This window comes from Leucopleurus acutus (assembly GCF_964270905.1).
Source record: "Leucopleurus acutus genome assembly, chromosome: 3".
Lineage (NCBI taxonomy): Eukaryota > Metazoa > Chordata > Mammalia > Artiodactyla > Delphinidae > Leucopleurus > Leucopleurus acutus.
In genome coordinates, this window is record NC_139145.1 from 18,738,390 (window position 1) to 18,765,997 (window position 27,608).

Below are 27,608 nucleotides of genomic sequence, written 5' to 3' on the forward strand. Positions count from 1 at the left end.
CCCGCCCCCTCGCCGCGCGGGGCAGGCCTGGGCGCTCCTCCCCTGGGTGGGTCCCGGCTCCTTTTCTGGCAGGGTCTATTTGCATAGAGGAAACTGCCCAAAGTGGCCGCTGTGGAGGAGCTGGCTGCAGGGAAGGGGGCGTGCGCCGCGGTCCGCTGCTGCCTGGAGGCCAAGCCCCGCGCCGGGCCGACCTCGTGCCTCGGGCTCTCCAGCACGCTCCAGCACGCTCAGCCAGCGACCCCGACTCTGTGCACCGTCCCCTCTGAGAGTCCACCCGCGACGAGCACACCATGAGTCCAGGCCAGGGCGCCGGCGGCGACGCGCGTAAGGGCTGCCGGACGGGCGGCGGCGGCGGCGGCGGCGGCGCGGGGCGTCCCGCGACGGCCGCCGGGGCCTGGGCGGTGAGCGCGCTGTGCCTGCTGCTTTCCGCCGGCTCGGCGGCCGCCTGCCTGCTGCTGGGCGTCCAGGCGGCCGCGCTGCAGGGCCGGGTGGCGGCGCTCGAGGAAGAGCGGGAGCTGCTGTGGCGCGCGGGGTCGCCGGACACCCTGGTCGCCTGGGCCGAGCCGCAACTGGAGCGCCTGCTGCGCGAGGTAAGTCGCCGAGCGTGGGGCTGGGAGTGTCCGTGCGCCGGGAGCCGTTGCGGTGAGGAAAGGTCGCTCGCCAGCCGTGAGCGCCCGAGTCCGTCCGAGCAGCCTGCGCGGGGCCGGGGGTGGGGTGGGGTGCTGAGGGAGGCTGGGGTGCTGGCGGCCGAGGGGTCCTGCTGTTCCCGCTCCAGCCTCAGGGTCGGCCTGCGTGAAAAACAACCTAGAAGTGCTGTTTCGGGGACGAGCAGGGGGAGGAAGAGGAAAGACTGAGAACTTTGAAATAACAGATCTGGGGGCGGGTCTCCACGGGTGTGTGCGCTCGGACCGGTGGCTTCCCGCCTGCGTTAAGCGCCTGCCTTCCTACCTGTGCCAGGATAATGAAGAAGCTTTTGCGGGAAGTGTGTGGTGACTTCTGTCACTGGTAGCAGCTACTGTTCCCAACGCTGATATACCTGCAGAGGTGTGGGGCTCCCAGCAGACCGGAGGTTTCCTGGTGGCAGGAAACCTCAGTCAGACCCTGGCCGGGGCCCTTGGAGGGGCATGGTCAATCCAGCCTGCGCTGTCCACCCTCCGGCCCCTCAGGAAAGTGTTTCAGAACAGCTCCATCTTGGAGATGCTGTGCTGTGCCTGGGGCTGCTTGGGCTCAGCGCTCACCCAGGGCAACCCAGACCTGAGGGGGTGCCAACATCAGCTTGGCAGGGTGAGGGGAATAAAAAACAGTCCGGGACAAAAAATACAGATTCTGGATTCGGTCGACGCCACCTAGGCGATGCCACCTGGGCATTGTGGACACAGCAGATGCTGAGTTTCCTTGCTGGAAGCATCATATGAGACTCTCTGACACTTCTGTTAAGGTTGCTGCTATGTGTCTTCAAAGCAGGAGCCACATGTGAGACTTCAAATCTCTCACCCATCATGCTGATCAAAACCTCCAGCAGGGCACCTCCCCATAGAACAGTGGTGGTAGACTGGCCAGAGCGCCCCTGCTTGTGCTGGCCTCCCTTGCCTGAGCCATCCTCTTCTTCCTAGGAAAGGCAGCTACCCCAAGATCACAAGCATATTCCCCAAAAGGGCATCCTCAACTGTAGTATGAATAGCACCACAGTGTTTCAAGGTAGAGGAGAAGATGGGCAGGGCTGTTACTACCATTTCCCCTGAACTGTGCCCAGCTGTGATCTTTATTAATGTAGCTGTGTATCCATTTTTTAGTTAATTTGGATTCTTTAAGGTGAATGGGAGAAAACTGTACCATGCCTTTGTGTTCACCATACCTATTTCTTAGTCACTTTAATTTAAGCCAGTGTTACATCTCTTCTAACTTGGTTTTGGGCAAAATTGCTGCTTCATGAAATGATTTCCTATGTTCCTTTTGAAAGTGCCTGCAGACTTTAGAAATCTCTGCTGGCAACTCCTGGTGATGGTTTCATAATTGCAGCCCATTACCTTTTGGCAAATCCTTAGAGACAAGGGTATTGAATTGATTTATGGAGGGCCAGTAAAATTTCTACCTGTTAGTGCTATAACTGTGGCTGTTCTTTCGAATGGGGGGCCCCTTTTACTTAATAAAAAATAAACTGCAAGCTTTGATTGAGTAAATCAGAAATCCCAGTAAAACCTTTTAGAAGAAACTTGCAAATTGTGTCCATTCTAATAGGGAGGAGAGTCCTGGGAAAGCAGCCACTGCTGAGATTCGAGTCCTGAACTATGCAGATCATAGGAGGCTTCATCCTGCTTCCAAGGAGTTATTGGGCAGAGTATTCCCCCTCTCTCTCCCTCTCTGTTTCTCTCTCTCTCTCTCTCCATACCACCCCCCCACGCCACCTCCCCCACTTCTTTCCTCTTCATTAGTAAAGGGAAGGGAAAATTTCAAATCCTGGGATTGCCACTTGAAATTTGCTATACCATTCTGCAGGCTACATCATTAGCATAGGACACATCCTAATGCTTGTGCTACTAGCTAACCAAGTTTGGTGTTGAGGAGTCTCTACTTGGAGCATCTGAGATGCCACACTATGAATGCAGTTGGGGTTCAGCTTCTGACTGTTTCAGTGTCCCTGTGAAAAGGCATCTCTTTCCCAGGGCACCAGTCTGTTCCTGCTCCTAGCCATTCTTCTCACAAATGTCACTGGATGGGAAATGTACATGGCCTGGCCAGTGACCCTGAGAGTCCCTGGCTGAGATGAGGGGACTCATGGGAGGTGCATAGTGGGAGTTGGTAATTGGGTTTAAATAGATGTGAAGATAATTTAGAAAAACTATTCGATATGAAGGACAAATAAATAATGAACTGAAAATCTCTTAAAGAAAGAACCTTTGTACTTGAACATGTTTTTCAGTTCTAATTTGTTCGCAGTGAAGCATCCTTTCAGCCTGTGCTGAAGTAGCTGTGTATGTGAGGATGCCTGCAGCTTGTCCTTTTACCAACAAGCTTGTTTTCAGAGAATAGAAATCCTTGCCAACCATACACAACTTTAATGTCAGAAAAAAATAAAAAATAAGCCAACAGAAGCCACTGTTAATATTGGACCCACTGTCTTTGTTCCCTTGGGAACAGAACTGTGAAATAACTTCTTTGGGACTGGCTGATGTGCCTGATAATGTAGATATAGAAGCTACAAAAAAGGAATATTCATGATAACTCATGATTATTAAAGACCCTTCCCATGGTACAAAATAAAGAAATGGTTTTCAGAAAATAAAAGCAAGATTTTTGAGCAAGAGTCATTAACAATAGTATCTTCAGTATGACCCAAAAATATAAATGCAAAACAAGCATATGATATTATGCTTTTAAAGTGCTTTAAAGAGCTTGCCTCGGTAATCAACCCCCCATTAGTTATACCTATAGTTATAGTACTACAAAAGCTTAAATTTTAGAGTAAATAAAATAGCTGCTATACCACAGTAAAAACTTTAATGCAAAGATTAAAGAAATATTTAGTTGTATTCAGAGGAAACTATTTTCAGCTTACAATGGATTTATTGTTGGCTGTTGGTCTTCCATTCTCCAGACCAATCAGTTTGAAAACAAGAAAAGCCCAGAGACTCAGGGTAAAATTCAAGCCCTTTCCTTCCCTACATCAACTATATATATTGATTAAGTTACCATAAAACCCAAATCAGGAATCAAATGTAGCTTTTTTTGGCCTCTGTGGCAGCTTGTCACTTATCAGGACTGCTCTAAGGTGTATGCTTTAATAAAAATGGCAATTTTTGAATCCCATAGCACAACTGGAGATGGAGTATAAATCATAGCTACATTTGTTTCCTTGACATTTCCTGGCTCCCAAACCAAAAAAGTTTACAGTTGCTTCCTGGCATGCTCACTTTATTTCTCCACTCTTTTTTTTTTTCCTTGTTTTTTTGCAGAAGTTTAGGAGAGCTTTATAATAATAGCAGCATGTTTAGAATGAGCCGACTGTTGGGGCATTCCTTTCACAGATATATTTTGGAATTGTTGAATTGGACTTTTACACATTAGCTTTGAAGATTTGCAGCAGTGCTCCTGAAGTTCGGGGATCTGAAAGCTGAATGAATTTAGACCAGCAGGCAGAGAGGGGTAGATGATAAATGGGGTTTCAGTCCCACTATTTACTAGGCCTGGCATCTAACCTCTTCAACTTCCTGAGCTCCAGCTTCCTCTTCCCTAATACGATGGTCACAACTACCTGTGTACTGATGAGCAAATAAGATAATGTAGAGGAAAGTGTTGGTCAGTAAGTCTTTTGATGGTGAGTACCAAAATCCCCAAGTGTGATTCCTTAAACAGTACAGTCATTGAATTATCTTGCATAACCTGAGAATCCTGGAAGTCAGCCTGCAGATCCTGGGTTAGTTCAATGACTTGGCCATGACTGGGTGCCAGGTCATTCTCTGCCATTCTCTTTTTTTTTGTTTTGTTTTCCCTGTCACTTTATTTTTATTTTTTTTTCTCTCACAACTTTACATTTACTTTCTTTTTTTTTATTTTACATCTTTATTGGAGTATAATTGCTTTACAATGGTGTGTTAGTTTCTGCTTTATAACAAAGTGAATCAGTTATACATATACATATGTTCCCATCTCCTCCCTCTTGCGTCTCCCTCCCACCCTCCCTATCCCACCCCTCCAGGCGGTCACAAAGCACCGAGCTGATCTCCCTGTGCTATGCGGCTGCTATCTACCTTACGTTTGGTAGTGTATATATGTCCATGCCTCTCTCTTGCTTTGTCACAGCTCACCCTTCCCCCTCCCCATATCCTCAAGTCCATTCTCTAGTACATCTGTGTCTTTATTCCTGTCTTACCACTAGGTTCTTCATGATATTTTTTTTTCTTAAATGCCATACATATCTGTTAGCATACGGTATTTGTCTTTCTCTTTCTGACTTATTTCGCTCTGTATGACAGACTTTAGGTCTGTCCACCTCATTACAAATAGCTCAATTTCGTTTCTTTTTATGGCTGAGTAATATTCCATTGTATATATGTGCCACATCTTCTTTATACATTCATCCGATGATGGGCACTTAGGTTGTTTCCATCTCTGGGCTATTGTAAACAGAGCTGCAATGAACATTTTGGTACATGACTCTTTTTGAATTTTGGTTTTCTCAGGGTATATGCCCAGTAGTGGGATTGCTGGGTCATATGGTAGTTCTATTTGTAGTTTTTTAAGGAATCTCCATACTGTTCTCCATAGTGGCTGTACCAATTCACATTCCCACCAGCAATGCAAGAGTGTTGCCTTTTCTCCACATACTCTCCAGCATTTATTGTTTCTAGATTTTTTGATGATGGCCATTTTGACTGGTGTGAGATAATATCTCATTGTAGTTTTGATTTGCATTTCTCTAATGATTAATGATGTTAGCATTCTTTCATGTGTTTGTGGCAGTCTGTATATCTTCTTTGGAGAAATGTCTATTTAGATTTTCTGCCCATTTTTGGATTGGGTTGTTTGTTTTTTTGTTATTGAGCTGCATGAGCTGCTTGTAAATTTTGGAAATTAATCCTTTGTCAGTTGCTTCATTTGCAAATATTTTCTCCCATTCTGAGGGTTGTCTTTTGGTCTTGTTTATGGTTTCCTTTGCTGTGCAAAAACTTTGAAGTTTCTTTAGGTCCCATTTGTTTATTTTTGTTTTTATTTCCATTTCTGTAGGAGGTGGGTCAAAAAGGATCTTGCTGTGATTTATGTCATAGAGTGTTCTGCCTATGTTTTCCTCTAAGAGTTTGATAGTTTCTGGCCTTATATTTAGCTCTTTAATCCATTTTGAGCTTATTTTTGTGTATGGTGTTAGGGAGTGATCTAATTTCATACTTTTACACGTACCTGTCCAGTTTTCCCAGCACCACTTATTGAAGAGGCTGTCCTTTCTCCACTGTACATTCCTGCCTCCTTTATCAAAGATAAGGTGACCATATGTGCGTGTGTTTATCTCTAGGCTTTCTATCCTGTTCCATTGATCTATCTTTCTGCTTTTGTGCCAGTACCATACTGTCTTGATTACTGTAGCTTTGTATTATAGTCTGAAGTCAGGGATCCTGATTCTTCCAGCTGCGTTTTTCGTTCTCAAGATTGCTTTGGCTATTCGGGGTCTTTTGTGTTTCCATACAAATTGTGAAATTTTTTGTTCTAGTTCTTTGAAAAATGCCAGTGGTAGTTTGATAGGGATTGCATTAAATCTGTAGATTGCTTTGGGTAGTAGAGTCATTTTCACAATGTTGATTCTTCCAATCCAAGAACATGGTATGTCTCTCCATCTATTTGTATCATCTTTGATTTCTTTCATCAGTGTCTTATAATTTTCTGCATACAGGTCTTTTGTCTCCTTAGGTAGGTTTATTCCTAGATGTTTTATTCTTTTTGTTGCAGTGGTAAATGGGAGTGTTTTCTTGATTTCACTTTCAGATTTTTCATCATTAGTGTATAGGAATGCCAGAGATTTCTGTGCATTAATTTTGTATCCTGCTACTTTACCAAATTCATTGATTAGCTCTATTAGTTTTCTGGTAGCATCTTTAGCATTCTCTTTGTATAGTATCATTTCATCTGCAAACAGTGACAGCTTTACTTCTTCTTTTCCGATTTGGATTCCTTTTATTTCCTTTTCTTCTCTGACTGCTGTGGCTAAAACTTCCAAAACTATGTTGAATAAGAGTGGTGAGAGTGGGCAACCTTGTCTTGTTCCTGATCTTAGAGGAAATGCTTTCAGTTTTTCACCATTGAGGATGATGTTGGCTGTGGGCTTGTCATATATGGCCTTTATTATGTTGAGGAAAGTTCCCTCTATGCCTACTTTCTGCAGGGTCTTTATCATAAATGGGTGTTGAATTTTGTTGAACACTTTCTCTGCATCTATTGAGATGATCATGTGATTTTTCTCCTTCAATTTGTTAATATGGTTTATCACATTGATTTGCGTATATTGAAGAATCTTTGCATTCCTGGAATAAACCCCACTTGATCATGGTTATGATCCTTTAAATGTGCTGTTGGATTCTGTTTGCTAGTATTTTTGCATCTATGTTCATCAGTGATATTGGCCTGTAGTTTTCTTTCTTTGTGACATCCTTGTCTGGTTTTGGTATCAGGGTCATGGTGGCCTCGTAGAATGAGTTTGGGAGTGTTCCTCCCTCTGCTATATTTTGGAAGAGTTTGAGAAGGATAGGTATTAGCTCTTCTCTAAATGTTTCATAGAATTCACCTGTGAAGCCATCTGGTCCTGGGGTTTTGTTTGTTTGGAAGATTTTTAATCACAGTTTCAATTTCCTTGCTTGTGATTGGTTTGTTCATATTTTCTATTTCTTCCTGATTCAGTCTTGGCACATTGTGCATTTCTAAGAATTTGTCCATTTCTTCCAGTTTGTCCATTTTATTGGCATAGAGTTGCTTGTAGTATTCTCTCATGATCTTTTGTATTTCTGCAGTGTCAGTTGTTACTTCTCCTTTTTCATTCTAATTCTATTGATTTGAGTCTTCTCTCTTTTTTTCTTGATGAGTCTGGCTAATGGTTTATCAATTTTGTTTATCTTCTCAAAGAACCAGCTTTTAGTTTTATTGATCTTTGCTATCGTTTCCTTCATTTCTTTTTCATTTATTTCTGATCTGATTTTTATGATTTCTTTCCTTCTGCTAACTTTGGGTTTTTTTTTGTTCTTCTTTCTCTAATTGCTTTAGGTGCAAGGTTAGGTTGTTTATTTGAGATGTTTCCTGTTTCTTAAGGTAGGATTGTATTGCTATAAACTTCCCTCTTAGAACTGCTTTTGCTGCATCCCATAGGTTTTGGGTCGTTGTGTCTCCATTGTCATTTATTTCTAGGTATTTTTTTATTTCCTCTTTGATTTCTTCAGTGATCACTTTGTTATTAAGTAGTGTATTGTTTAGCCTCCATGTGTTTGTATTTTTTACAGATCTTTGTCTGTAATTGATATCTAGTCTCATAGCATTGTGGTCGGAAAAGATACTTGATACAATTTCAATTTTGTTAAATTTACCAAGGCTTGATTTGTGTCCCAAGATATGATCTATCCTGGAGAATGTTCCATGAGCACTTGAGAAAAATGTGTATTCTGTTGTTTTGGGATGGAATGTCCTATAAATATCAATTAAGTCCATCTTGTTTAATGTATCATTTAAAGCTTGTGTTTCCTTATTTATTTTCATTTTGGATGATCTGTCCATTGGTGAAAGTGGGGTCTTAAAGTCCCCTACTATGAATGTGTTACTGTCGATTTCCCCTTTTATGGCTGTTAGTATTTGCCTTATGTATTGAGGTGCTCCTATGTTGGGTGCATAGATACTTACAATTGTTATATCTTCTTCTTGGATCGATCCCTTGATCAGTATGTAGTGTCCTTCTTTGTCTCTTCGAATAGTCATTATTTTAAAGTCTATTTTGTCTGATAATGAGAATTGCTACTGCAGCTTTCTTTTGGTTTCCATTTGCATGGAATATCTTTTTCCATCCCCTCACTTTCAGTCTGTATGTGTCTCTGAGTCTGAAGTGGGTCTCTTGTAGACAGCATATATATGGGTGTTGTTTTTGTATCCATTCAGCCAGTCTTTGTCTTTTGGTGGGAGCATTTAATCCATTTACATTTAAGGTAATTATCAATATGTATGTTCCTATTCCCATTTTCTTAATTGTTTTGGGTTTGTTATTATAGGTCTTTTCCTTCTCTTGTGTTTCTTGCCTAGAGAATATCCTTTAGCATTTGTTGTAAAGGTGGTTTGGTGGTGCTGAACTCTTTCAGCTTTTGCTTGTCTGTAAAGGTTTTAATTTTTCTATCAAATCTGAATGAGATCCTTGCTGGGTAGAGTAATCTTGGTTGTAGGTTTTTCTCCTTCATCACTCTAAATATGTCCTGCCAGTCCCTTCTGGCTTGCAGAGTTTCTGCTGAAAGATCAGCTGTTAACCTTATGGGGATTCCCTTGTGTGTTATTTGTTGTTTTTCCCTTGCTGCTTTTAATATGTTTTCTTTGTATTTAATTTTTGACAGTTTGATTAATATGTGTCTTGGCATGTTTCTCCTTGGATTTATCCTGTATGGGACTCTCTGTGCTTCCTGGACTTGATTAAGTATTTCCTTTCCCATATTAGGGAAGTTTTCAACTATAATCTCTTCAAATATTTTCTCAGTCCCTTTCTTTTTCTCTTCTTTTTCTGGAACCCCTATAATTCGAATGTTGGTGCGTTTAATGTTGTCCCAGAGGTCTCTGAGACTGTCCTCAGTTCTTTTCATTCTTTTTTCTTTATTCTGCCCTGCAGTAGTTATTTCCACTATTTTATCCCCCAGGTCACTTATCCGTTCTTCTGCCTCAGTTATTCTGCTATTGATCCCATCTAGAGTATTTTTAATTTCATTTATTGTGTTCATCGTTGCTTGTTTCATCTTTAGTTCTTCTAGGTCCTTGTTAAATGTTTCTTGCATTTTGTCTATTCTATTTCCAAGATTTTGGATCATCTTTACTATCATTATTCTGAATTCTTTTTCAGGTAGACTGCCTATTTCCTCTTCATTTGATAGGTCTGGTGGTTTTTTATCTTGCTCCTTCATCTGCTGTTTGTTTTTCTGTCTTCTCATTTTGCTTATCTTACTGAGTTTAGGGTCTCCTTTTTGCAGCCTGCAGGTTCGTAGTTCCCGTTGTTTTTGGTGTCTGTCCCCAGTGGCTAAAGTTGGTTCAGTGGGTTGTGTAGGCTTCCTGGTGGATGGGACTAGTGCCTGTGTTCTGGTGGATGAGGCTGGATCTTGTCTTTCTGGTGGGCAGGTCCACGTCTGGTGGTGTGTTTTGGGGTGTCTGTGGACTTATTATGATTTTAGGCAGCCTCTCTGCTAATGGGTGGGGTTGTGTTCCTGTCTTTCTAGTTGTTTGGCATAGAGTGTCCAGCACTGTAGCTTGCTGGTCATTGAGTGAATCTGGGTGCTGGTGTTGAGATGGAGATTTTCTCCATTTGATAGTATGTGGAGCTGGGAGGTCTCTTGTGGACCAGTGTCCTGAAGTTGGCTCTCCCACCTCAGAGGCACAGCAGTGACTGCTGGCTGCAGCACCAAGAGCCTTTCATCCACACGGCTCAGAATAAAAGGGAGAGAAAGAAAGAAAGAAAGAGAGAAAGAAAGAAAGAAAGATAGAAAGAAAGAAAGAAAGAAAATAAAACAAAATAAAGTAAGATAAAATAAAGTTACTAAAATAATAAATAATTATTAAGAAAAAAAATTTTTAAGTAAAAAAAACACACACACACAAAAACGGACGGATAGAACCCTAGTACAAATGGTGAAAGCAAATGTATACAGACAAAATCTCGCACAGAAGCATACACATACACACTCACATAAAGAGGAAAAGGGGAAAAAATAATAAATTTTGCTCTCAAAGGCCACCTCCTCAATTTGGGATGATTCGTTGTCTATTCATGTATTCCACAGATGCAGAGTACATGAAATTGATTGTGGAGCTTTAATCCGCTGCTTTTGAGGCTGCTGGGAGAGATTTCCCTTTCTCTTCTTTTTTCTCACAGCTCCCAGGGGCTCAGCTTTGGATTTGGCCCCGCCTCTGCGTGTAGGTCGCAGGAGGGCGTCTGTTCTTCGCTCAGACAGGACGGGGTTAAAGGAGCAGCTGCTTCGGGGACTCTGGCTCACTCAGGGCGGGGGGAGGGAGGGGTGCGGATGCGGGGCGAGCTTGTGGCAGCAGAGGCCGCCGGGACGTTGCACCAGCCTGAGGCGCGCCGTGCGTTCTCCCGGGGAAGTTGTCCCTGGATCCCGAGACCCTGGCAGTGGCGGGCTGCACAGGCTCCCCGGAAGGGAGGTGTGGATAGTGACCTGTGCTTGCACACAGGCTTCTTGGTGGTGGCAGCAGCAGTCTTAGCGTCTCATGCCCGTCTCTGGGGTCCGCGCTTTTAGCCGCGGCTCGGGCCCGTCTCTGGAGCTCTTTTAAGCAGCGCTCTTAATCCCCTCTCCTCACGCACCAGGAAACAAAGAGGGAAGAAAAAAGTCTCTTGCCTCTTCGGCAGGTCCAGACTTTTCCCGTGGTGCACTAACCCCCTGCAGGCTGTGTTCACGCCTCCAACCCCAGTCCTCTCCCTGCGCTCCGACCGAAGCCAGAGCCTCAGCTCCCAGCCCCGCCCGCCCCGGCGGGTGAGCAGACAAGCCTCTCGGGCTGGTGAGTGCCGGTCGGCACCGATCCTCTGTGCGGGAATCTCTCCGCTTTGCTCTCCGCATCCGTGTCGCTGTGCCCTCCTCCGCGGCTCCGAAGCTTTCCCCCTCCGCCACCCGCAGTCTCCGCCCGCGAAGGGGCTTCCTAGTGTGTGGAAACTTTTCCTCCTTCACCGCTCCCTCCCGCTTGTGCAGGTCCCGTACCTATTCTTTTGTCTCTGTTTATTCTTTTTTCTTTTGCCCTACGCAGGTACGTGAGGAGTTTCTTGCCTTTTGGGGGGTCTGAGGTCTTCTGCCAGCGTTCAGTAGGTGTTCTGTAGGAGTTGTTCCACGTGTAGATGTATTTCTGGTGTATCGTGAGCCCTGGGAGTGGCCTTGGGGCGCTGGGCAAGCAAGGGGAGCTGACTCTGGGGCTCAGGCTGGCCGAAGCAGTGCCGCGCACGGATCTAGGTCCTCCTGATGCCTCGACACAGACACAGTGCTGCCATTCTCTTGGTCTTTCCTCATGGTCACAAGATGGCTGCTGCAGCTCCAAGCACATGTCTTCACACAAGAATACCCAAGGTAGAAGGGAAGAGGGCAGGAAAAAGCTATCTTCTTGAGAGGCTTTCTTTTTTATTTGAATTAGGGAACTTTCCTTATAGCCACCAGCCAGAACCAGGGCCAGTGATCACCATCATCCTGTCAAGAGTGTTGGGGTTGCCACAGGAGGCTTTGGCCAAGCTTGGTGAATCCTCTGAGTCTGGACATGTTGTCAGTGGAACAAAATTGTAGCTTTGTGAGGAAGGGAGCCTAGGAATGGCTATTGGGGAGCAACTAACAGTGTCAGATGGGTGCCCTAGAATGTTACCCTAGAGGAGGACAGGGCGGGGGTGGAGGGAGGGGGAAGTCATCCATTGTCCTGCCACAGTTTTCATGACCATACCCCCTTCACTGCTCCACGCTTTGGGAACACTCTCCAGCTGCAAAATTTCTGTTTCCCTCAGGGTCCTGCTCTCCAGCCCTGCATCTAGCCATAGTAGTCAAAGGCAAGGTTGATGCGTTTGGGGTTCTCTCTGGCTCAGTCCCATGCTTTGTAGTTTGTGGTCTTTAACCCTTAAGTGCATGCTGTTCTGATCCCAAAGTGACTGACTGGAATGGCCTCCTTACTGGCGATGGCACTCTAGGGTCCTGCTTTCCAACTCTTTCCACGTCGTGGCATACACAAAAAACGACACCTGCACATCACCCTGCAGTAAGTGGAAGAGGCTGCTCGGGCTGGAGGGAACTGGCCCAGCCACTCCGAGGACCAAGGAGATCAGTATACCTGAAAACATGTGTGGTGCCCTATACCCATCAGGTGTGCCTAGGCAGCTCTGCTCCCCCTCCTCACCCCAATCCCAGCCATAGGCCCCCTTGGCTTTTTCAACAGCCATATCTCACTGTGGCCTCCAAATCCCCTTCCAGAGATCATGGAAGAATCATGGTCCCCAGAGCAGGGTGTCTCTTTTACCTTCATTGAGCATCATCTCATTAGATTCCACCTTTCTAGTTGCCTTTGGATCCTTATACTTTCAAATAGCAATGTGACAGGACCCCAGGTCAGACTGGCTTAATTAAAAAGGGAATTTAACCGAAATGTCCAGGGAAATGTCTGCTCAGGCACAGCTAGAGGTGCCTTGATTTTGTGTTTCTTTGTGTTGGCTCCATATTTGTCAAGGATGCCCTCACTCTTTCCCATGAAGTGACAGGGCAACTGTCAGCAGCTCCAGGTCCATATCCTCAGCATTAGAGTTTCTCTTTCCCAGTAGTCCCACTGATTCACTCCAGTGGTCAATATGGATTACCTGCACCAGTCACTGAGATGAGCCAGGCAGCATCTCTGATCTCTGTGGTGGGGGGAGGTTCTGTGCACCTGTGCACATCTGTGTGTACCCCACTGGAGCTGAAAGAACCAGGAGTGGAGGATGGTCCCCAAAGGACAATTTGGAGTGTTGTTATTAGAAGGGAAAGAAGACAGGGGGCTGGTAAAACCAAGTAGATGACCATCCAAGGAATAACAAGAGAGAGTCTCGGGCAATAAACTGGAGCCACATTCTGGAGAAATTCTTCCTCAATGGCTTGAAATCCAGCTAAAGGATTTCTGATCTAATGGGCTAGGCAGTAGGTTGGTAGGTGTTTGTTCTGCAGGTGTTTATGTATATTGATAAATTTGGGTTTATCTGTAGGATCAAAATCTGTATTTCTCTCTGAATATAATGTGCTCACAAAATGTGAGCTTAACAAGTTATAGGATAACTTAAAATCTTAAAACTTTCCCACAACAGCATCATGAATCGTGGAAGACAGAGGTTATTGTCCTTGTTTTACAAGGGAGAAATGTCACTAAGAGGGAGGCCATGACCTGTTCCAGGCACACAGGCCAGGTCTGAGCTCCCTCAGGTCAGCAGGAGGCCTTGGAAGGAGGAGTGATAAGGACAGGTGTGTTCTCTCCACCCTTTATATGAGTTTCATGTCCACCCGAGGGCAGTCAGGGCCGCCTGCTCCTGGGGCCTACCTTCCTCGGCCCACTTTCTTTTCTTTTTTTTTTTAAGTCTTTATTGAATTTGTTACAATATTGCTTCTACTTTATGTTTTGGTTTTTTGGCTGTGGGGCATATAGTATCTTAGCTCCCCCACCAGGGATAGAACCGATACCCCCTGCATTGGAAGGCGAAGTCTTAACCACTGGACTGCCAGGGTAGTCCCCCTTCAGCCCATTTTCATCTGCTTCCCAGGGAGTGTTCTCCCTATAGGAGTGTACTCATGCAAAAGGAGGCTCCTCTCCGGACTGGTTGAGGAATCTGTTGGGGTGCCCTGAGTCCCAGTGACCTGGAGCAGTGAGGCCAGGAGGTTGCCCAGCTTTGCCTGGTGCTGTGTGTCAGGGTGGCCTTGAGGGACCTGTGTTTGAAGAGGAAGCGCTCTGGACAAGGAATCAGAAGGCCACTGTCTTTAGTCTGTTCAAGCTGCTGTTACAAAATACCACAGACTGGGTGGCTTAAACAACAGATATTTATTTCTCACAGTTGTGGAGGCTAGGAAGTCCAAGATCAAGGCACCAGCAGATTTGGTGTCTGGTGTAGACCCGCTTCCTGGTTCATAGGCAGTCTTCTCCCTGTGTCCTCTCATGGCAGACAGAAGGGTTGAGGGAGCTCTCTGGGGTCTCTTTTATAAGAACACTAATCCCATTTATGAGGGCTCTACTCTCATGTCCTAATCACCTGTGAAAGCCCCCATCACCTAATCCCATTACAGGGGGGCGGGGGGCTCAATGATTCAGTCTGTAGCAGCCACCACCTGCTGGCTGTGTGGCCCAGGCTGGTCCAGAGCCTCAGTTCTCTATGCATGAGGCAGGGCTGAGAGCACTGCTCAGCCTGTGGGGAGGGGCCAGGGTGATTCAGGAAGAGAAGGGAGGGCTGGACAGAGTAGCTTGTACAGCCCAGGGTGAGCTCTGAGCACTAGATCCTGCTGTTCTTCAGTGTCAGGGTCCCAAAGGCCTTTGGTGTAATCCTACACCTTCAGGGAGACCTCTCCTTCACCACAGATTTCTACACATTTCCCCCTTTTGCCTTAATTATTCGGACCCCTGCCCCCCACTAGGCATTGTTAGGTGTTGGTGGGAGACAGAGTTCTTTCAAACCCTTTTCTCTTTGCTCAGCAGCTCCCCAGCTCCCACTGCTCCTGGACTGTGGCCACCTCCTTTAGGATGTTAGACCCAATGTTGGGAAATAGCACACCTGCTTGGCAACCCTTCCCCTTCCTCCCTTTTTAAACTTGAAATAACCAAGATGTATGTCGATTTAACATGATTAATGTTATTGATAATCCCATCACTCTAAAACAAGGACATTTAACATTTTGCACGATCCCTTCCAATTCTTATATGGATGGACAGATTTATGTGTACCTAAGTGCACACACCATTTACACATTGCTTCTGTATATTCCAACCTTTTATCAACCACATTTTTCCAGGTGCTGCAGTCTTTATGGTCATGTTTCATGACCACATAGGGTTCCATCAGTGGAATCTGCATCCCTCTGTCAACACGGCATCTAGGCCTCTCCACATCTTCGTTGGCACAGACAGCTGATGGTTTTATGGGGAAAGTTTCTTACTTCTGTTATTTTTTATGATGTAGAGTACCTGCCTAAAGAGGATCATTTTTAGGGCTTTGTTTTTTGTCTTGATTTTGGACCATCCAAGTTTGTCCATGACATACATGTTCATCCTCCTGTGGAATTCCAAAACTGTTGCACCACTGTGAAATCATGCTTCAAGTTTTATGATGGTAAAAGTGGATTCAATCTGTCTTTTGGTTGAACTTTCATTTCAGTTGGGTCTGTTGCTGTTTTTGAAAGCAAAAGCAAAAGCAAATGATAAAGAAGTCTTAAAGTAAGATTTGGAAGAACTCTGAAGATTTCATCTCAGAATTAGGCTCATTTGTTGGTTTGGTGCAGAACCCTCCTTGAGTAGTGTTTTGCAGTACCGGGCACTGCACTTGGTCTGTGCTGCGACTTCTAATTCTGTGAGCAAATGTAACTCTGTTCGGTAAACTTCTCTGTAGGCCACACACGACCTCCAGCTCCTCCCCAATCGATTTTCTCCATGTGTAGGATCAGGATTAATCTTTAATTGTTGACACAGACACTTAGAAAACATCCCTTCATCATGTCTGGAAACATATTTCAGTACTAAGCACCAACCACTGGGAGAAAAAATAAGTTTGCAGATACAGTTTTTTAAAAAAATATATTATGTCTCCCCTACCAGATTTTATTTTATGTATTATTATTATTTTTTGCACTGCATGGCATGTGGGATCTTAATTCCCCAAACAGGAATTGAATCCGGGTGCTTGGCAGTGAAAGTGCGGAGTCCTAACCACTGGACCACCAGGGAATTCCCTGCAGATATAGTTTTAAAGAAAGCCATGTCACTGTACTCCTGGAGACTACAGGGGAAACAGTTGAGGGCCTCCCAAGTGCCCGCCCTGGACAGAAGGGTCACGTATTCTTCCTTGTGGTGTTTCTTAACAGCCCCATCCCAACCCCTGAGAGATAGGCTTCACCCTCCCAGAAGTGACAGTGACCAGCCCCAGGTGGCAGCGTGCGCCTGAGCCTGGGTGACCTGACTCCTAGCTTTGAGCCCTTTCTGCAGCCTCACAGCAGCCCCCCATGGAAACAATACTTGAGCTTGGAGCAGTAGCAGCTTTTTCTGCCAGTGTGGACATCCTCCACAGGTGTCCAATGTGGAGGGTGGTGGGGAAGACTTTAGCTTTAAGCAGAACTGGGTTCACATCCCAGCTCTGTCATTTCTCAGCTGTGTAGCTTCAGGTAAATTGCTGTTTTTCCAAACCTCAGTTTGCTCATCTGTTAAATGGGGATTATAGTACTTGCCTTATAAAGTTTCTGTGGGGATTAAACAAGTTGATATGTCCGAAGAGCTCAGTGCATCGTACACATCCTGAAAATCGTTCTTCTTGTTGGAATTCTTCTTTGACTGAATCCAGAAGGAATGTCTCTGTTTGCTAATTGGATAGGAAGTCCTGTGGTTACAAGGATGATCTTAAGATCTTTTTACCACTGGGGTTCTGCCATCCTGTTAAGGCCATACAGAAGCGAAAAAGGTATTAACACATGTCCAGTCTCTGAGTCAATGATAGAGAAATGTGGCTTGGTTGTTGAAGAAAGACAAAGACTGCATTAGCTTCATAGCCATGTTTTTTCAGTCTCTCATTTGAGCAGAATGAGATTTTCCACTTAAATAAAAAATTTCAGTTTTGACCAAAATAAAAATCTAATTATTCATGAAAATTATTATATGGATTTTTCAAACAGCCAATAAATTTGCTTTAATTAATGTTAGTCTGTTTTTGTGGTTATGCAATATAGCACAAATACTCCCAAATGCTCATGATTAAACTAATGAATTGGAGGCCTCACACACATCTGCTTCTGTTCATATTGGTAAATGAGAGAACCTTTATTTTTCTGATGTAGCCACAAAACCTTGGGTGGGGAAAGTGCCTTCCAATGGGTAATATGAACTTTTAAAACAGAATTTGCTTCCAACTTTATGTTGTGAAACAAATCATAAAGTAGTTAGAAAGAATTCTGGTGTTTTCAGAAGACAATTTAAATAAAATCTACTTAACTTGGGCCTCCAAGGAGGATCATCACACAAAAACCAGGGTCTGTCCATTTATTTAACTGTGCCTTTTTGTGTGATATATGGGCTGTTATCATCTACAGCATCTTGTTTTCAGATCCATCTTGTGGTTCAGACAAACGAAGGACAAGTTCACATGGCAATGGGATTAGAGTATGTGTGTGTGAGGGTGAGCCATTGCGAGGGCTGGGAGAGCGCAAGAGTGTGCATGCGTGTGGGTGTGTATGCGTGTGAGAGCAAGTGTGCACACATGTGAGCATGCTGCCTGTATGTGAGTGTGTATATATATGTGAGTGCACATATGTGTCTAAGTATGTATATGAATATAAGTGTGTGCATGTGTGGGGGTGTGTATGGGTGTGTGCATGCACATATGCACACTTATGTGCACACAGGAGCTGGGAAGGAAGCAGGAAGGGTGAGACCAGCCTGACCTCTTGCCTCCCCACAGAAGTTGTCCCACCTTGAAGACCCCCTGACTGGGCCTGGCACAGCTCATGCTGTTGCTCCAGATCTGGGAGACCTGGGTTTGAGCCTGGAGCTGCCTCTAAACTGGCCACTGTGTCCTGGGACAAATCAGTTGGCTTTCCAAGCCTCAACTTCCTCCTCTGGAAAAAGGGTGATGGTGTCTGCTTCACTGCTTTTCTGTGAGGATGGAGTAAGGCCCCTTCCCAGGACTGCCCCGGACAGTGAGGGGCCAGGAGTTCTCTCCTTAACCACTCCCCACTTGGCTAATCCTAGCTTCGGGGCTGTCAGGACTGCTAACATCAGTGCCAGGTCCTTCCTGGGGACAGTTCCTCCTCCTCCTTCCGGCTCCCATGATGAAGCTCACACCTTAGGCGTGGCCTTGAATGAGTTGAGCTGGAAGAAGCACCATAGTATAACTCAGCCCAGCCGGTCCTGGTTCTGCTGATGATCTCTTCCTGGGCTTTTGTTCAGTTAGCGCTGCCTCTCTGAGTCCATGCCATAGGCAGGTCTGGCCACTGCGCATTCTTCTCACTCATCTTCCTAAATATTCTCAGCGCTGTGTCCCTCTCCTCACCCCATCAACCCTCAGTGCCTCTCATCACCTGTGGGCCGGTAAGGTGAAAACTTCTCAGTCTGCCTGGCATCAAGGCCCCAGGTCCATTCAGCCTTCTCTCACTTCAGTTCACTTGGGGATGGTGGGGAATCTGAAGGAGGCATGGGGTTGGGGTCGGGGTGTCTGAGGGACCCCATCTGTGTCAGTGTGCTGGTGCTGCCTTAACAAAGTACCACAGTCAGGGTGGCTTAAACAACAGATGTTTCTTTTCTCGTAATTCTAAAGGCTAGAAGTCCAAAATCTAGGTGTCAGCAGGTTGGTTCCTCCTGAGGCCTCTCTCCTCGGCTTGCAGATGGCCTTCTTCTCCTGGTGTCCTCACATGGTCTTCCTTCTGTGTGTATATGCGTCTGAATCTCCTCTTTTTAATAGGACACCAGTCATATTGGATTAGGGCCCACTCTAATGACCTCACTTTAACTTAATTACCTCTTTAAAAACCCTATCCCAAATACAGCCACATTCTGAAGGATCAGGGGTTAGGACTACAACACATGAATTTTGGTGGGGGACACGATTCAGCCCATACCACCATCTAATCAGACTTGACACATCAGGGAAACTCCAGACGTTCACTGTGGGCAGGATGAAGAGGGCAGGGCCCAGCAGGAACAGTTGGAGCCCAGTGTGGGGATTCAAGCAGGCCTGACATGGCAGCTGGGCTGTGGCATGGAGGAGGCTTGGAGGCCACACATGGGAGCAGCCTGAGGGCTCTCCTCAACATGTCGGAAGCCACGATGGAGGGAATTCCCTGGCAGTCCAGTGGTTAGGACTCTACACTCTCACTGCTGAGGGCTCGGGTTCAATCCCTGGTTGGGGAACTAAGATCCCACAAGCCACTCTGTATGGCTAAAAAAAAAAGAAGCCATGATGGAAACTGTTCATTCCCCTCCCATGGCTGTTGATGGGATTTCTTTCTGTCAGGCCAGTGTGATGAACCTTAGAAAGCGGGTTCTGATGGGAAGTCATGTGTGCGTCCTTGAAAAATAATGAATGGGAACATGAATTAACGATTACTGAAGACTTGCATTTTGTTTGCAGACCAAACCTTTCAAAACACACTTCTGTATTTTGGGACTGAACAGGGACCTTTAAGGAAATGTTTGCCGATGTGGTTTAGAAGAGAGTCACTCAGCATGCCAATGGGAGTCACTGATTAAACCCACATTCCTAAGAGAAAAGTTTCTGAGCTCCTGCCAGATGCCTGGTTTGGGCTAGCTGTTCTCACTGGTTGTCTTCAGCTGGCTCTGCTGTGACGTTTACCTGACACCGAGGTGGAAGCTGAGGCTCAGGGTGGTGAACTGATGCTTCCCGAGCCCAGGATGCCTGCCCCACCAGCCGGCCAAGCCTGTGGGAGCCAGGACCTGGGTGCCCTTGTCCTTTGGCTTTTGTTAGGTTATACGTGAAGTGCACTGAACTCCACATATTTGAAATGTGTAATTTGCTACATTTTGACATAAGTGTACACCTGTGAAATCCCCACAGATGAACATGTCCATGACCCTCAAAACTTTCCTCTTTCCCCCTTGAATTCTCTCCCTTCCATTCTTTCCCACCTGCCATGCAAGTATTGCTGATTTCTACACAATTAATTAGCTTTCCTTTTTTTAAGATTTTTGTAGGAATGGAATCACACAGTATGTATTTTTTGTTGGGGGAGGGGAGCCTGGTTTCCTTCACTCAGTATAATTACTGAGAGTTTCTTTGATTCTTTTGCATACATTGTTAGTTCATTCTTTTTCAGTACCGAGTATTATTATATGGCTATACCACAATTTGTTTATCCATTCACCTGTTAATGGATATTTGGGTTATTTCTAGTTTGAGGCTGTTACAAATAAACATCCATGAACATTCATGTACAAGTCTTTGTATGGAATATACTTTCATTTCTCTTGGGTATAATACTTTGGAATGGAATGGTTGACCATCTGATAGATGTGTGATTAACTTTTTTTTTTTTTTTTTTTTGCGTTACATGGGCCTCTCACCGTTGTGCCCTCTCCCGCTGCGGAGCACAGCCTCCAGATGTGCAGGCCCAGCGGCCACAGCTCACAGGCCCAGCCGCTCCGCGGCACGCGGGATCGTGATTAACTTTTTAAGAAACTGCCAAACCATTGTTCAAAAACATTGTATCATTTTACATTCCCATCAGCAGTATATGCGAGTTTCATTTGTTCATATAATGTCTTTTTTCTTTGGCCGCTTTTAAGATTTTCTCTTTATCCCTGGTTTTAAGCAATTCAATTATGATATGGCTTGGTGTAGTTTTCTTCATGTTTATTTTGCTTAAGTTTCATTAAGAGTCTTTAATCTGTGAGTTTATAGTTTTCATCAAAATTTGAAAAACTTCTTGGCCATTTCTTCTTCAAATATTTTTTTCTGTTCTGCTCTTTTTCTCCTCTTCCTTGGGACTGCAATTACACACGTATTAGGCCACTTGAATCCCAAAGTTCACTGACATGCTTTCTTTTTAAAATAATAATTTCCCTCTGTGTTCATTTTGGATAGTTTCTGTTGCTGTTTACTAATCTTTTCCTCTGCAATGTTTAATCTTCCATTAATCCTTTCTACCCTATTTTCCATCTCAGACATGATAGCTTTCATCTCTAGAATTTCAGTTCAGGTCATTTAATATCTTTGCTCTCTCTACTTAACCTTTTGAACATACACTATGCAGTTATATTTCTTGTTTTAAGGTCCTTGTGTGCTAATTCTAACACCTGTGGCAGTTGTGGGTCATTTTCAATTAATTGATTTTTCTGCTCATTATGGGGTCTATTTTCCTGCTGGTAATTTCTGATTATATGCCAGACATTTATGAATTTTACCTCTTTGGGTGCTGGATATTTTTATATTTCTATCAATATTCATGAGCTTTGTTATGTCATAGATGTTACTTGTAATAGTTTGATCCTTTTGGATCTTGTTTTTAAGATCCATTAGCTGGAATCAGAGCTATATTTAGCATAGGGTTGATTATTCCCTACCACTGAGGCAGGACCCTTCTTGGTACCCTGCTCAGTGTCTGAACAGATGCTCTTCCCAGCCCTGTGTGAGAGCTGGGCACTGTTCCCTCTAATCCTTTCCCTGGCTTCAGGTTGTTTCTTCACACACGTGCTGATCAACCCTCTGTGGAATACCCCGTGAGGACCCTTAAAGGTCTCCATGGTTCTCTGTGTGCAGCTCTCACCTACCAGGTCCTCTGCTCTGCAAACTCTAACTACCTTGGCATCCCTGCACTCACAGTTGCCAGGTTCCACCTGTATTTCCTCTCCCTGTGCCACATCCTGGAAACTCCCCCCAGGCAGGAAGCCAGAGTAATCGTTTTCTGTGTCTCTGAGGATCAGTCTCTTTCCTTGCTTGATCCCTATATCTTCAAAACCATTGCTTCATATATCTTATTTGTGGGATTTCTATTTTTGTTTCGGTTTTTGATATTGTTTTGGGCAGGAGAGTAAATCTAGTCATTACTACTCCCTCTTGCCTGGAAGTAGAAAACCATAATGTGACCTTTTAAATTTAGGGTAATAATTTTAGATTTATAGAAACATATTGTACCTATGTACCTATGTAAATCTAGTCGTTGCTACTCCGTCTTGCCTGAAAGTTGAAATCCATGATGTAGCCTTTTAAATTTTTTCGAATAATTTTAGTTGTATAGCAACATATTATGTACATATGTACATAACCATAGTACATTTGTCAAAAGTAAAAAATTAACTGTGATACAATACTCTGGCAGGTGGAATTCTAAGATTGCTCCCAAGATTACCACCCCTTGCTGTACACACTTTGTATAACTCCCTCCTCATGAGTGTAGGCAGAACTTGTGATTATGATGATATGATTGAGTTACTCAACCTATGATTGAGTTACGTTAAAAAGCTTATCCTTGGTGGGCCTGACTTAATTAGGTGAGTCCTTAAAAAAGACTGGACCCTTCCTTGAAGCATGAGAGGGTGTGTGGAGGGGACCACATGGCAAGGAACTGTGAATGACCTCTGGCCAGCAGTTAGAGAATGGGGGCCTCAGACCACAGGAACCACATGGGTTTGAAAGAGGACCCAGAGCTCTAGAAACCCGCAGATGACACATTGACTTTAGCCTCATGAGAGCCTGAGCAGAGAACCAAGTTCATCTGTGTCTAGACTTCCGATCACAAATACCATAAGATAGTAAATTTGTGTTATTTTAAACTGCTGAGTTGGTGGAAATCTGTTATGCAACAATGGAAAATGAATATAATTACTATTAACTAAAAAGAACCAGGTCAAATTCATGAGTAATAATAACCCACTATTCATCTAGCAAGATTTCAATAAAGGTTAATGTGAAAAAAAAATGACTAATGTGAAGACGAGCATGAAGCCATGGACCACTCCCGTCACCTCCAGTTTTCAAGATGATTTTCACACTCTCATATTGTGTCTCAGTTGGAGGTGGTTAGAATTCTGATCAAGAATGGATCTATTATATGAGAAAATATTTGCAAATCATATATCTGATGAGGATTTAGTATCCAAATATGTAAAGAACTCATCAAAAAAAGAGCTCATGAACAAATAGACAAATAGACAAACAACCCAATTTAAATAGACAAACAACCCAATTTAAAAATAGACAAGGGGCTTGAACAGACATTTCTTCAAACAAGATATACAGATGGTCAACAAGTACATGAAAAGGTGCTCAGCATCATTAGTCATTAGGGAAATGCAAGTCAAACCCATAATGAGATACAGCTTCACATCCATTAGGATCTGTTGGTGAGGATGGAGAGAAATTGGAACCCTCATACACTGCTGGTGGGGATGTCAAATGGTTCAGCCACTGTGGAAAATTTTGGTGGGTCTTCAAAATGTTAAATATGGAATTATCATATGACTCAACAATTCCACTCCTAGGTATATACCCAAAAGAATTGAAAACAGGTATTAAAACAATGCATGCACGTCCACTTATGTTCATAGCAGCACTATTCACAATAGCCAGAAGGTGGAAACAGCCCACATGTTCATCAAGGAATATATGGATAAACAAATTGTGGTATGTACATACAATGTAGTACTATTAAGCCGTAAAAAAGAATGAAATACTGACACATGATTCAAAGTGAATGAATCTCAAAAACATTTTGCTAAGTGAAAGAAACCAGACACAAAAGGTCACATACTGTGTGATTCTCTTTATATGAAATATCCAAAATAGGTTAATCCATAGAGACAGAAAGCAGATTGGTGGCTAGGAGGAGGGAGGAAAGGGAAGCTATTGCTTGATGGGTACAGGATTTCCTTTTGGAGTAATGGTAATGTGTTGGAACTAGATAGAGGGAACTACATGAAAGGGGTGGTTGCCCAACATTATGAATCCCCTAAAGGCCACTGAATTGTTCACTTTAAAATGGTTAATTTTATGCTATGTGAGTTTGACCTTAACTTTTTAAAAAAGAATAATCTGTTATATAAAATAACAAAGTTATATCTTAATCAGTGGTAAATGACTTTGTAATTCTGCTATCCATTTTTTAACGTGAACTACAGACTTTATTTAGATCTTCTCACCAGTTTTTCTTCTAATGTCCTTTTCCTATTCCAGGATCCCACCCAGGAGACCACATTGTATTTACTGGTCATATCTCCTCCTCAGTCTTTCCTTGTGTTTTATGACTGACAATTTTAAGACATATTGGTCAGGTATTGTGTAGAATGTTGCTGAATTTGGGCTAGTCTGATGTTTCTCATGATTAGACTGGGTTACTAGTGTTTGGGAAGAATACCACTCAGGTGGATTGACACTATCATGACATCATGTCAGTGGTCTATGATGTCAACATGACCTATCACTGGTGACATTAACCTTGATCACTTGATTAAAGTGGTATCTGCTAGATTTCTCCATTATAAAGTTACTGTTTTCCTTTCCCTACTCTACATTTTGGAAGTAGGTCACTAAGTAAGTCCAGGCCATACTCAAGGAGAGGGGAATTTAGCTCCACCTCCTGGAGAGGGAAGTATCTACATAAATTACTTGGAATTCTTCTGTAAGGAAGATTTGTCTCTTTTCCCTATTTATTTATGTATGTATGTATTTATTTATCTAATCATTTATATCAGTATGGACTCATGGATATTTAATTTATTCTTTGGATAATAATTCAATACTACATCATTTATTTTGTTGCTTAAGTTGCTCCGGCTTTTGCCATTCTGAATTCTTTTGCTTTGGTTTTGTTTCTTTGATGCACCGCCCCCCTTTTTTAAAGCACTTCCTTATTTTCTGGCACTGCAAGATACTCTAGGCTTATCTTGTATTTTTCCTGCCCTGACTCTAGAATCAGTCATTTCTCCAAGGAGTCATGGTTCTTTTTATTGGAGAATGGTATTTAGAAACCAAGATCTAGGTGCTGAATGTGCTTGCTGCTACTAGGGTGTCATTGGCTGTAGGTCTTCTCTGCAGGCAGCTTGGGTTATTATTCACTCTATATTCACATAACTGTAATTATTTCTGTATGCATCTGTCTGTGTGCATAACATAAACATGACCTCATAGTAATGTCTCTGACTAATCCAGCTTCCCCCTTTGCTTATTTATAACTTCTTTCTTGGACAGTGAGAAACCAGGCTCTCATTACCCATAGTTTATTTACTCACTTGTTCAACCCCAATATATGTGTGTAGTAATTTCAAAATTGCTACCCTGTACCCCTGTGTGAAACAACTGTACCTATCAGAGTATAGCATTTATGGACAGTTCCTTTGGTCTTCAGCCTTACAGTTCTCAATTGAAACAGTATTTTGCAAAGTGACTTAGGTCAGTTACATGTTTTTCCCCACTACCTTCAGTGAGGTTATATCACGTAATCTTAATATAGTTATATTAATTTGTTTCAGCCTGCATTCCACCCTGGGATTTTCCAGCATCCTGGTTATTTTTTAAAATTTGTATCCATTAAAGTTTCCTCTTTATGATGTATGGTCCAATAGTTTTTGACAAATGCTTGGAGTATATCCATCACCCCAGTACCATGCAGAACAGTTCCATCACCTCACAGCTCCTCATGAGTCTCCTTGTGTTTCATTCCTCCTACTTCCTCAACCTTTGGCAACCACTGACCTAATTTCAGTCCCTATAGTTTCGTATGGCCTGGATTTTTTTTGTAGCAACTCTTTAATTTATTAGACATTAAAATTGCTGGTAAGCAGAGGTTCTCTTACTTTGTGGTTGAAGTTAGTTGATACCAGGATTCAAGTCCAGTCCTGACACTTACATTGCCCTGAGTCTCAATTTTCTCATCTGTAAATGAGTATAAAAAAAAATAGTCCTAGCCTCATGGGGGTTCTTGGGAGGACTCAATAAGATAACAGTTGTTGGTACAGTGCCTGGCACATAGTAAGTAATCAATAAACTTGATGATAATAATACTTTATATTTGCTATCCTCATCATCACCATGGTGGGATATGAAAAAAGAATATTAAAGAGGCCAGGAAATGCTGCCGTCTTGAGTTGCTGGTGGCCATAAGAATGTACACATGGGCCCTTCCCTACAGGGGATGGAAAGAAGGCAGAGAGGATGTGACTGTAGCAGGGCAGGATTGATCCTCCGAAAGTCTTCCTCTGGTGTTTGTGGTGCCTGTGTGTATTTTCAGGGTTGATCCTGGAGTTAGTTACAGCTTCCTGAGGAGACAGAATCATCTGTCTGTCATTCAAAAATTGCCCTAGGCAGGGAGATTTTAGGGCTTCATTTTGGCTTTTCTCCTCCCCAGGATTTTTTTTTTTTTTCCGCTGAGATGATATTACAACACGGAAAGAACTTTAAAGAAGTAAATCACTGTAATCCCTACACCCAAGTGGGTTGATGTTTTGGTAGTTGCTGCCATCCCACACCTGCATTTTTATACATATGTAAACATTATTTATTGTATCATAAACATTTTTCCTTGTTGCTACATAGTCTTCATAATGATTTTTGATGAAGATATGACAGTTTCATGAAGGGGATTCACCATCCTTCACTAAAGTACTCCCACTGTTTTGCGGCACAACTTCATGAATATCAATTTTTTGCTCCTGATGATTTATTTCCTTGGGATATACTCCCTAGAGTAGGAATTTTCTGTCAAAGGATAGGAATGTCTTTGTGGCTTTATCTGTAGCATTTTGCAGAAATAAAACATTACATCCTTTTTTGTATATTAATCTATATTTCATCAAAATACAGCTGTTCAGGGATGTGATCAAATATCTGGTGAAGAGTTTGAGACTAATGCTTCAGCAGATCATTGATAAATTTATCATCTGACCATATAATGCTTTTTTGGAAACCATGATTTTCTCTGATTAGTTTTCTCTCAGCTCTTGCCCCCCCAACTCCAAGTTCTCCTTCTCAGTACTTCTGGAGGGAACACTCCCAAAGTCTCCGGTCATTTCTCAGAAACTCATTCTTTATTTACTTTTGGAGTCAGGACTTGTTTGCATATGTAAAACCAGGACCATATTGTTTGCAGATGCTAGGGGTGCTGCCAGATAATTGAATGTAAAAAGTTGAGACTTTTGAATCATTTTTACAAACCAGGACACAAAAGAATGTTTTCTTAGAATTAAAAAAAATAATAAAGGCATGGAAATAAAGTTCGCGGGACTGGGTTTCTAATACAGACGTTTCACTTTGTGTTCCTAGTAGGGATGTTTCAACTCCAGAGTTGGGGGTGGGGGTTGGGGGGGTGGGGGGGAGGATAGAGGACTAAGATAAAACTTTGCAGATTCACTATCTAATCCAGAAAAACAAATGCATAAAAGGAGTTAGAATAAATAACGAAACAAAAACTCAATCAGTTATTTATGATCCCATCTACTAGCATTAACAATACGTTTTTTCCTTTCTTGAATAGTTTTCTGTTTAGTTTTTGTTTGAAGATAAGAGTAGCTTAAAAGTAATTGTGTTTCCTATCAGTATTTGATAAAGCCCCCTTCCCCTTAGGGGAGCTGCCCAGATGTGATAGCACTTGTTGAAAGCGAATTGTTTTTTAGCATTAAATGCTTTTGTCATTTTTTTAAAAAAAGGAAATTAGCGTAGCTTCAAGTCTTTCTAGAAATGATAAAAACAGCTGAGAGCTTCT

The 27,608-nt window shown here is 43.3% G+C and overlaps 1 protein-coding gene across 1 annotated transcript in view; it reads left to right on the plus strand.

Moving 5' to 3' along the window:
• Nucleotides 1-290: 290 nt before the first annotated feature.
• COL23A1 (collagen type XXIII alpha 1 chain) overlaps nucleotides 291-27,608 on the plus strand; it is a gene marked incomplete at its 5' end in the record, with an annotated part of 352,130 nt that continues 324,812 nt past the window's right edge. Inside the window, one exon of the mRNA XM_082837159.1 lies at nucleotides 291-590. Within this exon, the coding sequence (XP_082693285.1) occupies nucleotides 291-590 (300 nt within the window). The remainder of the gene's footprint in view (nucleotides 591-27,608) is intronic.